The sequence below is a fragment of the Leptodactylus fuscus genome, chromosome 2 (assembly GCF_031893055.1).
Source record: "Leptodactylus fuscus isolate aLepFus1 chromosome 2, aLepFus1.hap2, whole genome shotgun sequence".
Lineage (NCBI taxonomy): Eukaryota > Metazoa > Chordata > Amphibia > Anura > Leptodactylidae > Leptodactylus > Leptodactylus fuscus.
The window spans coordinates 21,372,847-21,385,547 of NC_134266.1; the positions used below are offsets into that span (position 1 = coordinate 21,372,847).

General features: G+C 42.9%; 1 protein-coding gene across 1 annotated transcript in view; it reads left to right on the forward strand.

Moving 5' to 3' along the window:
- The first annotated feature begins 4,006 nt into the window (after positions 1 to 4,006).
- The window catches only part of SCAF4 (SR-related CTD associated factor 4), a 79,535-nt gene continuing 70,840 nt past the window's right edge, over positions 4,007 to 12,701 (forward strand). The window contains exon 1 of the mRNA XM_075263442.1: positions 4,007 to 4,313. Coding sequence (XP_075119543.1) covers positions 4,284 to 4,313 — 30 coding nt within the window. The 5' untranslated portion in view covers positions 4,007 to 4,283. The remainder of the gene's footprint in view (positions 4,314 to 12,701) is intronic.

Here is a 12,701-nt window from a genome sequence, read left to right on the forward strand (position 1 = left end):
CTGGACTCGGGTCTCTGGCAGTTCAGGGTGACCCCTAACAATACCTGGGGACCTGGGAAGGACCTGGGGAAAGTCTTGGGGTGCCCTCGGGTCACAAGTACTTGTTAACGCTGGAGCTTGTCACCGCACGTCTGTGAATGTCTCGGCGGTTAGATGCGTGACCAACGTGACCAACCTGGAGCGGCGGGATGCTGGCTACGCTGGTTACGTTGGCTACGCTAGTTACGCTGGCGACGCATGTTACGCGTGTACGCACCGCCGAGACATGCACAGACGTGCGGTGACAAGCTCCAGGACCTCTCCCAGTAGTACTGTAGAAAACATTTAGATGTGTATGCGAGCCAGATGCGGCCTTCAAAAGAGCCACATCTGGCTCGCAAGCCATAGGTTCCCGACCCCTGATCTAAGGGAACATTCTCAAGGGTTTAACAACAAAATGTACTAATAACAAATGCTGAAATAATCAACATTTTATAGAAATCTTACTTCAGAAGGCCAGGAAAACTCACAGTAAATTAAACATGGACAATACAGACCAAGATGGCTGAATAAACCAACATATATATCCTACTAATATTATAAATATGATATGAAAGTCTAGCTCTGCTACATCCACTTTATACTGTGGTAATGCATTTACAACCAATCCCTCATTACTGACTGCAAAGATAGCAGAGCAAGTGAAACCCCGACCACCAATGTGCCGAGAAATCCAGGAAGTGAAGACAGCACAGAGCCTTCAGGCTGCAGAACAAGAGTTATGGGAATACCCCTTTAAAATTTTAAAGGGATTCTACCATTAAAATACTTTTTTCTGTGGATAACACGTCAGAATAGCCTTTCTAAAGGCTATTCCGACGTGTTATCCACAAAAAAAAGTTTTTTAATGGTAGAATCCCTTTAAACCCTATTTATAAAGGTACCTGAATTTTCATGAAAAGATGAATATGTGTAGGTTCTTGTTGTTCATTCTGTTCTATGACAGTATAAGCCTTCACAGTTGATGTCACTTTTTCTGCTGCTAATATCCCCAATATGGCTGCAGCACATTTTACAATCATCTCTGAGGCAGTAGGCATGTACAATAAGGTGCAGACTGCCCCTCCCCTATCCATTATAACTATTACTGGTTTGTTTTTATTTAATTCTGCCAGGTGTAACAGTTAACAAACATGGCTGAAAAAAATCCAAGTTAACATATTATAGGAGATCCAGGAACACTGAACTGCAAATACAGGGCAAATACATGCAGGCATGACACTGAAAATGAGCAAGCTATGAGCAGTTTGGAAAGCTACAAATCCATTGTGAGATTTGCAGAATATTCAGTTCAGTGCACAGAGAAAGCATCTTGTAAAGGTATATGGAGGCTCTGAGAAAAATCATCCGCTTCCCTCTTCATTCACTGTGTGGGGGGAGAACAGATCCTCCCTCTCTGCTCACCATGAAGCTGTTTTGTATTTATGAACCAAAGTGAACTGCAAATTAGCTAGAAGGGAGACAACTAGTGGCAGGTATGTTAGGGTATGTTCATACAGAGTTTTTTAGAGCAGATTTTGATGCAGAATCCGGCTGCAAAAATGGCTCCCATTGACTTCAATGGGAGCCGCTTGCTTCTTTTTTCTGCTAGCTACTACACTGCCTTCACCCGACGAGGCCCATTCATTGGGCCTAATCCGGAGCGGAGTGTGTGACTGGATGCTGATGCACTGCACCGGCATCCAGTCACGGCTACCTGTTTTGTGGTCTGGAAACTGAGGCGGCCTCCACCTCATTTTCTGGACCAAAATACCCAGTGCGAACTCAGCCTTATATTTCAATGTCTTGTAAAAAAAAAACAAAAAAAAAAAAAACCATCCACAGGTGTCAAAATGGCGTTTGTACCACTTCCAACTGAAATCGCTCTTCTGGGTGGAAAAAAAAAAGTTGGACTTGCAGGACTTTTCTCCATCCAAAAAATATGGATAAGGATACCAAACGGAGAGCAATGAATCTATTTTTTTAACACTGAAGTCTATGGAAGGTGGACACAAACTGTTAGCAATCTATGCCAGTTTTGCAAACTGCTCAGAATGAACAAAAGAAGCAAAAATAGCAAAGCAAAACACAGATTTGTCAAAAACAGTTTTTTTTGACTACTCCATCTACAAAGACGGATTTGGGTTTCCGTTTTGTAACCATGAGGAATCACTTTTTAGACTGATCTAATGTGGCAGCGGATGGAGACTGTTTAGGTGTTAGTGATGGCTTTCTTTTAGCTTTTCTGTATGTAAATTCTATTTCCTTCAGGCGGTTTCTTACAGTTCGGTCACAGACGTTGACTCCAGTTTCCTCCCATTTGTTCCTCATTTGTTTTGTTGTACATTTTCTGTTTTTAAGGCATATTGCTTTAAGTTTTCTGTCTTGACGCTTTGATGTCTTCCTTGGTCTACCAGTATGCTTGCCTTTAACCACCTTCCCATGTAGTTTGTATTTGGTCCAGGTTTTAGACACGGCCGACTGTGAACAACCAACATCTTGTGCAACACTGCGTGATGATTTACCCTCTTTAAGGAGTTTGATAATCCTCTCCTTTTCTTCAATTGACATCTCTGGTGTTGGAGCCATGATTCATGTTAGTCCACTCTCCAAGGTGTGATCACTCCTTTTTACCTGCACACGAATGAGCAGATTTAATCTGATGCAGGTGTGTTTGTAATGAAAATTTGCAGGGTGATTCCATAATTTTTTTCCACAGAATTGAGTGATTCCATAATTTATTTCATGTGCTTGTTCTAAAAATCTAACTGTTACTGGCTACCACAAATATTTTTCTGGATTTCTTTTAGTGTTTCTTAAACCAGAAAGTTGCCATATGAAATTCCTATAATTTTTCTTGTCATGGCTGTGACAAAAACATCCTCAGGGACTGGTGATTCCATAAATTTTGCCAGGGGTTGTAGGTGCAAATGTGAACGTAACATAAGTTGTCAGTGAACATTTAAAGGGATCCTATCATTGGATACCTTTTTTTTCTGACTAACACGTAGGAATTGCCTTAAGAAAGGACATCTTTTCAAACCTTTAGATGTCTTCTCTGTGCTGCCGTTCAGTGGAAATCCTGGTTTTCTTCAGTATGCAAATGAGTTCTCTCGCAGCACTAGGGGCGGCACACAGAGCTCAAACAGCACTGGGGGTGTCCCCATTGCTGCGAGAGAAATCTCCAGTGCCGCCTCTATCTTCTTCTGGAACGACCTCTCCGGCGTCTTCTTCCGTCCTGGGTTTCAATCTTCTAGACATGCGCAGTCGGCTCTGCCAGCGGGCCTCAGGCAGAGCCGACTGCGCATGCCCCACGGCCATAAGAAAATGGCCGCTTACACATCTTACTGGCCGGTGGCATGTCCAGTCAGCTCTGCCTGAGGCCCGATGGCAGAGCCGACTGCGCATGCCTAGAAGTTTGAAGCCAGCACCGGAAGACACAGGGAGAGGGCGTTCCAGACGAAGATGGAGGTATCACAGGAGATTTCGCTCGCAGCATTGGGCCCGCCCCCAGTGCTGCAAGAACTCATTTGCATATCAAAGAAAAACGGGATTTCTACGGAATGGCGGCGCAGAGAAGAAATCTAAAGGTAGGAGAAGAAAAGACTTTCTTAAGGCTATTCCTACATGTTAGGGACAAAAAAAGGATAACCAAAGATAGGATCCCTTTAAGACATTTTGTCAGTTCTGTCAGATGACAATCACTGAATTATATAGACTCATATATTAAGCATACAGCCGCCATTTATGGAGCTTTCTTGTCAGCAGTTGTCGGTACGATGTTTCACCACACGAGCACCTGACAGACAAGAGCCGCGGGACAACAATCACCTCAATCACCAGACGAAAGAGGCGGGAACGCGGCTCAAGGGTCACGTGACCTCCTCACAGTGGGCTCCCTCTACAGCTCTGGAAGGCGGGAACTCAGTCAGCGACGGCACGGGAAGGCGGATGGGGCGTGTGTGCGGGCGGGCTTTGGTTTCCCAGCTTGCCTTGCGCGGCTGAAGGTCGGCCATCTTGTTCCGGAGGTGAGGCTGCGATCCCGTCTCCTCCATTATCCTTTCCTTCCCGACCATCGTCGGCCTCCTCATCGTCACTGCCTCCCGTTGCTTCCCTCCTTCCGCGGGACATGTCGGGGGTGACGCAGCGGCGGTAGCGGGCAGTCTCGGAGCAGGATACTGAGGTGAAGCAGCGGCCGCCTCTGAGACGTCGCCTGACCCCTCCTCTCCTGCGGCCTCTCCCCTCACACCATAGCACAGGACAGCATGGACGCCGTGAACGCATTCAACCAGGAGGTGAGGAGCCATGGCCGGGGTGTAGGGGTTGTCTGTGAGGTGGGAGGACGTGTCTACACGGCTGGGGCCTATTGTCTCCATAGTTGGCTCCTCAGGGTATAGGTCAATGACATGAGTGGGTTACCATTCAGTAAATAACATTATTTGTTTGTAAATTGACTATTATCTGCGCCATGATGGCCTTACACCATAAGGATGGGGGCGACATGTTGTCGTAGGGCGACTGTGCAAAGATTCCCATGTCGCCCTACGACCTTTACACTGATGCAAGTGAATTGGGCCACAGACACGGCTGGCTCTTTGTTGCGAATAGGTCGATGCCGCTAAAAAAACGTAGTCCCAGCCAAATTCTAGCTACGCTGAGGCCTCTTCTATTCCACTGGGTTTTGCCTGTGAAAGTCCATTCATGTGTGTGACAGACTTACCAGCCTGAACGCTATACACCATACGTATATACCGTAGGGGTGCGGACTCCTTGCGTTATAACTCTCTATGATGCTAGGAGTTGCTGCAAAATACTGTCCCGGTCTGTTAACGCTGAAGAAAAATGTTTTGTGTGGCAGGGACACCTAGTATCATATAGTTATAGTGCTAGGAATCAGTCTTCCTACATAGTGTTTAGTCTAAGGGGTTTAGTGTTGAGCGAATAGTATTCGAATACCTCGCTCCCATAGGAATGCATTGAAGCCGGCCGGCGCTTAACCCCTTCGCGATCAGCCGCTCCCATGCTTTCCTATAGGAGCGGAGGTAATCAGATCTAGGATTCGAATACTATTCGCTCAACACTAGTTGCCAGGTTTCTAACATCACTGGTACCCAGACAGCGAGGCACTCCGTAAGGGGGCATTCACATGATACAATGCGGCACTGATTCTTGTACAAGAATCAGCGCTGCAAAACAGAATCTCATTGACTTCAATGGGTTCCGTTTAGTGCTAACATATTGAAATCAATGGGAGGCTTTTTAACCCACTGATTTCAATGTGTTACGCGCATTAACCGGAACCCTTTGATGTCAATGGGATTCTGTTTTGCAGCGCTGATTCTTACCTGAGTTATTGTGCAAGTATCAGTGCCGCTTTACATTGTGTGAATGCCCCCTTATTGTTCACATACTGCGAGCCGTGCTGCTCAGTCACTGTACAAAGTAGGGGTGAGTGTAAGTATTCCAGTATGGGTCATTCCATATCAAAAGATCCAAATAGGAATATTTTTTTTACCTGACGTCTTTAGATTTTTTTTATTTTTATTTTTTATGAAGTACAACTTAAGTTAATTACAAATAAAAAGTTTTGAATTTTTTTCTTCATCAGTTAATTTTTTATAGACTTCTAAAGTTTTGAAAAAGTGTGAATTTTGGCCTGGTATGGCTTTACATTTTTTAACATATCTCGGGCTAGAATGAAGATAAATAGGTGGGAGAGGCATCATTTTTCTCAGAGCGGTACCGGCTTTCATTTGATATGTCACAAGATGATGTTTCTTTATATTTTGTTTTGGAGAAATCAAATTCAAAATTTTGATGCGCAATTGTGAAAAAAACGTATGTTTTAAAATTGTGAAAAAATGCATTTGTGTTACTTGTGTTCTTGGTTATATTTGTACAGGTTTTCAACTTGGGACCAAATTGGGATCAATTTTTTTTTAATTTTTTTTTTAAGCCTTGAATCATCTGATTTTATGTTTGTGTGAACTTCTTCCTTTTTTCTTTTCAAATTACAACTTGCTGAATTCAACATTTATATGCAACAATAAAAAAAACATAAAAAACAAATACTGTAAGTGCCAGAACAAATACATCTTATCATCAGAACACAGCTTGTTTAGCATTTTCAACCTGAATGCATTGAACAAACCGAAAGAAAAAAGCTGCTCAAATCCTCAAGTGCGATTTTCTAAATAGTCTCATCCTAATTATATGTTAACAAGAGTACAAGAACCAATATTTATAACACCTATTTCTACATGTAACAATTGTTTTTTATTATATCACTAAACATATAATTTATTAAGAAAAATAGTCCAGTAGATAAATCCTCATTCTATAAAATATGAACTAATCAAACAATTAGATAGGACATTTTTAAACTACTGGCCTTTTATCATCAATTTGTCCTTTCTAGTGAGTGAAATGTAATCTTGTCCATAAGCGCTTACTAGCAATGGCCATTTCCTTTTGTGTCACAGAGTATGTACGGCCTGTCATGGTGTTCGGCTCCACCTGAGTTAATATCTGATTTTTGTTGACTTGTAAAATGTCTGGTTTTCTTGGATACAAAAAGGATGGTGCTGGACCAGAAGGATGCAAAAAAGTCAATTTTATGTCTTCATTTTCACAATCTTTGGAGAGTACAGTAGCCAGCCACAAGCGCCGATCATATTCACAGGTCACATAACCAGTTATGTCATCCATTGCCAATCTTGTGCCGCCTTCTACCACTTCATGGACTTCACTGTCATTTTAGACCACAGGCTGAACAGATCTGAATTCAAGATTTTCGTAATGACACTGTAATAGTTATATTTAAAAATATTATCCCATCGCGATCCCAACTTGAATTTTAGTACAGATGTGGCTAAGGGCATAGCAGGCCCATGTGCATTTTTTTGAAATTTTTAAATGTTTTTTTCGGAAATGCGTTTTAAAATTTTGCGTTTGCGTTCACATGGGTAAAATATTAACAAAGATACTCTTGTGACATATTTGGTGAAAGCCTGTATAGTTCTGAGTAGAATGGCGTTTATTTTGTTTCTCTATCTTGTTTCTAGCCTAAGTTATGAGGAGAAATGTAAAGGCAGGCAACACAGAAATTCGCACTTTTTCTGAACTTTGAAAATCAATTAAAAATCAAAAAAAAAAATTCTAGAATTTTTTTTTCTTCACATTTTGCATTCTCTGACACACTATTACCAAATAACAAAATCTCAAAAGAATTAAAAATATAGAGGGAAAAATCATTGGTTCACTTGACACGGAATGACCCGTATTATCTATTTCAGTGGGACCGGTGATCTCTTTGGGTCCTAGGTGTCAAATCTCTGTAGATCTAATAATGATGGTGTTAGGATAGGCCATCAATGTCAGAAACCAGATAATCCCCTAGCGTAAGCTCCCATGTTGTCAAAGCAATTTTTTTTTTCAGATTTTGCTGTTTTTTGAGCCAAAGCCAGGTCTGTTGAGCAGAAGAGACAAATATAAGTGTTTTGTTTGTCTTTCCCATTTCATTTTTAGGCCCCGTTGCGCAGAATGGCGGATTTTGGTTCTGATTCTGACGCAGGAAGCCGCGTCAGAATAGGGCCAAAATGCGCCTGCCCTGACTGTCGCGGCTTCGCGCTTTGGAGTAGGCCGAATGAATGGGCCTAGTCCGGAGGGTGCTGCCTCGAGGCAGACGCCGGGGCTGAATCGGCCGTGGAATCCGCCTGAAGAAAGGGCAGCTCGCTTTGTTTTTTGTTGCCGCTCACAGAAAAAAATAAGCTAGCGATCTACATAGACCGCTATTGTGAGGGGGTAGATTATGATGTGGATTCAGCACCAAAATCTGCCCCCTTTTCCCTGTGTGAACAGGGCCTTAGCACTCCTGGGTTTGGTTTAAAAAAATAAAAAAAAATCATCCAATAAAAGCAGTCTTTCTGCAAAGTTGGGCCTCAGCCTGAAAGGGATTATCTGGAGTGTTGAATGTATAAATGTACTTACCCCTTTGCCCCCTACAGTGGGTCTGACTTCTGGGTCATGTGATCAGAACAAGCCCCCTCAGGTTGCTCCATCCCATTCGCCTTCTACATTTTGCACAGGCTTTTTTATTTTGTGGTATGGAGGCTGGCAGACTGTCAATGGACCAAGTGGTTCAGACCTCGAGTTAGATCAGAAAGAAACAGCCGGAGGAAGGTAAAATTAATTTCCCAGACAACGCCTTTAAATCCTGCAAATGGGAAGCAGTCTTATTGTTGCGTCATAGTATTCTAGGCAGCGTTTGTCTGCTAGCACTTTATTTTCTAGTCTGAAGACAATCATGTGCATTTAAAGGATTTTTTTGGGGAAATGATCCTAAGGATAGGTCATCAATATAATACCGGAAGGGGACCAATGCCTGGGGCATCCATTGATCAGCTGTTTACAGCAGCCACTATATGGAGAAGCGTTGAAAGCAGGTAGTTCTAATCTTTGCGTAGAGTCACTGCAGATCTGCTCCTGTTCCCTTTTATAGGACCTGATTTGCAGTAACTCAGCACAGCCATTACACACAGACCATAGTGATCTGCTTCTAGATTTTCTCTCTGTATAGAGGATGCTGATGGGCAATAGTCACGAATGTCAAACCACTCCCGATCTGATATTGATGACCTATCCTAAGGATCACTTGTACATATGCCAGGAAAACCCCTTTAGGCCAAGGCTCTGGATTGCAGTAAGCTACTCTTTTGTTGTTGTTGAAGACTTTGTTTTTTGGTTGGTGTAGAGTTGTTTGAGCAGAAGGGAGAAGAATATATGAGCTTCCTTTTTCTCCCCCATTCTCTTTGTAGTCCTTGCTGGGTTTGGCTCAATAAACCATAGCAACATCTGCAACACAAAAGCTGCTTTTCCACAATGTGAGGCCTCAGCATAAAAGTGGGTTTCTGGGGTCATGTTATTAGTGGCTTCTCATTAGGATAAGCTTCCAATAGCTATTTGGTTGGAGTCTGCTGTACTGGGGCTCTTTGTTTTAATCAGTCTTGTTGCCAGCACACTAGACCTAGTAATGGCGGTGCAGGATATTGCGTCTTACAGGGGTATCCGGCCCCACTGATATATGGTTGTGCAGACAGACGGATGCTAACAGTGAAGAGACCTAAGCGTCATGAACATGTGAATGGCAAGGGTACCGAGTGTTGGATCCCCATCATTCTTAAAATTGATTGCACAAATTAATAGGCCATTAATATTATGATATTGAAAAGCCCCTTTAACCACAAGGGGTACCCCATTACTTGGCAACCATTTTCTTTGGGCATTAGACAAAGGAGAGGTGTGATGCACTTAGTCCTCTTCACATGGAAGGATTTAGACTACAAAATCCTCTCAGTGCATCGGCCCAAATTCTCAGGGCTGAACTCAGTCCGAAGACCCAGATTGAGTGATATTTTATGCAGTTACTCAAGTTAGCTCTTTCATATCCTGTACATTATTTTGGCAGCACATCTTTTATTTACACAGGTTGATGTCTTGCCGACTAGTTTTCATGTTTGCAGCTACATAAACAATGTGTTCTGACATTTGCCTACTGAAGCATGTTTACACAGGATTGTTTTTGAGAACGAGTGCTCATATGAAGATTATCTGTAAATCGCCCTGTCTAGAAGGCCCTTAAATGAGATTTCTACCCCCAACCCCACCCCCTCAACCAGGTATGTGATGCATGAGGATTTGACAACCGAACACTGCACTGCTCAGCTGTTTTGGCAGTTTTCAGGTGCCAGAAGCTGCCACAAAGGAGAAGAGTGTGTGCAGGATCCTATTCACGTAAGGGCGAGTTCACACCTGGGTCCGGTCTCCACTTTGTGGGTTTCTGTCTTCTGCCCGAGAAACTGGACAGGGAATGGAAACCCGGCAGTCAGTGTCCGCTCATGAGCGTCTTGTGCCTCTCTGCGGCGAAAGTTTTTTTTTGTGTGTGGGTTTTTTTTTTTTTTTTAAACCGTACACAAAGTTCTGCATGTCCAACTTTGTGTCCGGTTAAAAAAAAAAACTGTTTCGCTACGGAGAGGCACAAGACGCTCATGGGCGGGCAAGTTGGAAACCCATTCAAGTGAATGGGTTTGAAAACTGACTGCCAGTTTCTGTCTCCTGTCCAGTTTCTCGGGAAGAAGATGGAAACCTGCAAAGCGGAGAACCTTGTGAACCCGTCCTTATAGAAACAGAGCTGCAGTTTCCAGGATCCACTGTAGGCAGTGGACAGGGCTATGTTATTGCATGAATAGGAGCTGACTGCAAGTACTTCCTGTCCACTGCAGCAGCTATTCTTGTCTTGAGGCTGCCAGGATGGCTGATTGTGAATGGGTACGGGTGTTGTACCCCAGCAGATCACTGCTTCTTTTACATCTATGGAATTGCTTGTAATAAACTCCCTGGAAATTTTATAAAGTGAATGAAACAATGGCCACACATGCACGAGTTCTCCATTCAGATGGGAAACTTGTGGACTCATTTCATTTGTCTTCATTAAAATGTTCATGTGATAAAGGGCATATCACCTATACACAGGATAAGTGGTAACTCTGATTGTTTAGACCTGCAACAAGCACTACAATGAAGATCTCGAGCCTCTGGTTCTATAAAGTGGTTGTTCCACATCTCGACTGCTCCACTTAATCTCTATGGAACCGACGGAGATGGCTGAGTGCAGCATTCAGCTGTCAGTCCCGTGGAGATAGAATGGAGAAACCGCGTACATCCGCTAATACTTGTAAGTGCATACTCATCCAAAACCGGCTTGGGATTCCTATGTTAGTGATCAGTTGGGGTCCCAACAATTAAATTTTTTTTTACAATGCACATTCTCTATGTCGTAAATGCTATCATTGTATCTGCCTTGGCTACTTTTTGGGGTGGAACATTCCAAATCTTCTTACTGTGAAGAGGTCTTTTCAATTTTGATAATGTAGTTCTTTCCTACCAACATAATATGAATGTTTTCCTATTGTGCGATTTTTTTTTTTGAATGAACAACTGATATATCATTTCTTTGCAGTCGTCTTGTGTTTCTAAAAGGGCATCTTTATCCAAGATCCAGCCTTAGTCTATAAGACACTTTATAAGAGAATTCTTAAGTCTACTAGTCCTGTCACAAGATAGTCACACTATAAGGATTACATGCACACGACCGTATTTGTTTTTACGGTTTGCAAATACTGATCCACAAAGAACATGTCATCTGCAAAAAGACATGTATGATCCCCGACACTTGACCGTCTCGCAATTTTGGCCAAGAATAGGACACATTTCTTGATTTGCATGCGGTCCTCTTCTACAAACGTGTATGGAGTATAGAAATCAGTGTGTCCGTACCTTTATCCGCAGTTGCGGACAAAACCTACGGTCATGTGCATGGAGTCTCAGGATATGTGCACATGCTAAAAAATACATGGGGCAAAAACTATGTAGTTTGCAACGGAGCAAGTCTGTGGCAGAAAAGCAGAGTCTCAGCCTGGGGTAATTGTTGTGGTTCAAAACACTGACTAGCTCCCATGAAACAATGGCAAGATGATTATCAGCATGCTGTAAAAAGAAATGTTGGTGACTGCAGGTCCCACTGCTGCATTCACTACAGACTTTGCAATGAGTTGCTGCTATTTCAGTTGTATTAAACTGTTAGTTGCTCCGGCAAACATGGTGACTACACTGCTGAGTGCCCTGGATGTCTTCAGTGCCCTCCCTGCACCACTGTTTACAGAGCTCAGTGCCAGCTACTTTACAGGGGCACAGGGGAGCACTGCGTGAAGGGAGGTAGAAGAATGTCACAAGTGGCTTAGCAGTGTATTATAGCGTTGGGACTAATCATACGTGCAAGCATGGACAGATTGGTGATGGTCCCAGGCAAGTAGTAGACAGTACCTGAGTAAGAACTTGCTTACACGACTGTTATATCCATGAAACGTGTGTGCAGGCCGGATTCCCAGATCTTACTGCATCATAGGGACTAATGATTAATAGTAAGTAACACCATCATATACCTCACATTTATCCCAAGGTAGCATGATACATCATAATAGTAACTGTGTGTGGGCTCTTTTATTTGTAAAGTATTGTTTTTCAAATAAGATTTGTACTATTACGCAGTCCAGATTCTGGTATTGTTACTCTTTTCAATAACACAGATTATACTGATCAGCCATATCATTAAAAACTATTGACTGGTAAAGAGAGTTAGGCTAGGTTCACAACTGTGTCTGTCTCCATAAGAGAAACCGCTTCAGAAACCGACAAAAATCTGCAGAGAGAAAAGTTCTGCACAAAGAGCATTTCTCTTCACCCGTTTCAATATAAAAATGTCGGAATTCACTCAGATCCCATTATAGTCTATGGGGTCTGTGAGTAACTATTTTAGCGGATGGGCTCTGTTGTCTGGGATCACCAGTAGACCTGAACAACTGAGAGCCCAGCGCAAGTGTGAACCTAGCTTAAAGGGATCCTATCATTAAAACACATTTTTTACTGGTTGACATGTAGGAATAGCCTTAAAGGCTATTCATCTCCTACCTTTAGATGACTTCTCCATGCTGCCGTTCCGTAGAAATCCCGATATTTCGCTGGTATGCAAATGCCTTCTCTCGTAGCACTGGGGGCGTCTCCAATGTTGTGAGAGAACTCTCCAGTGACGCCTCCATCTTCTTCTGGAAAGTCCGCTTCTGGTGCAG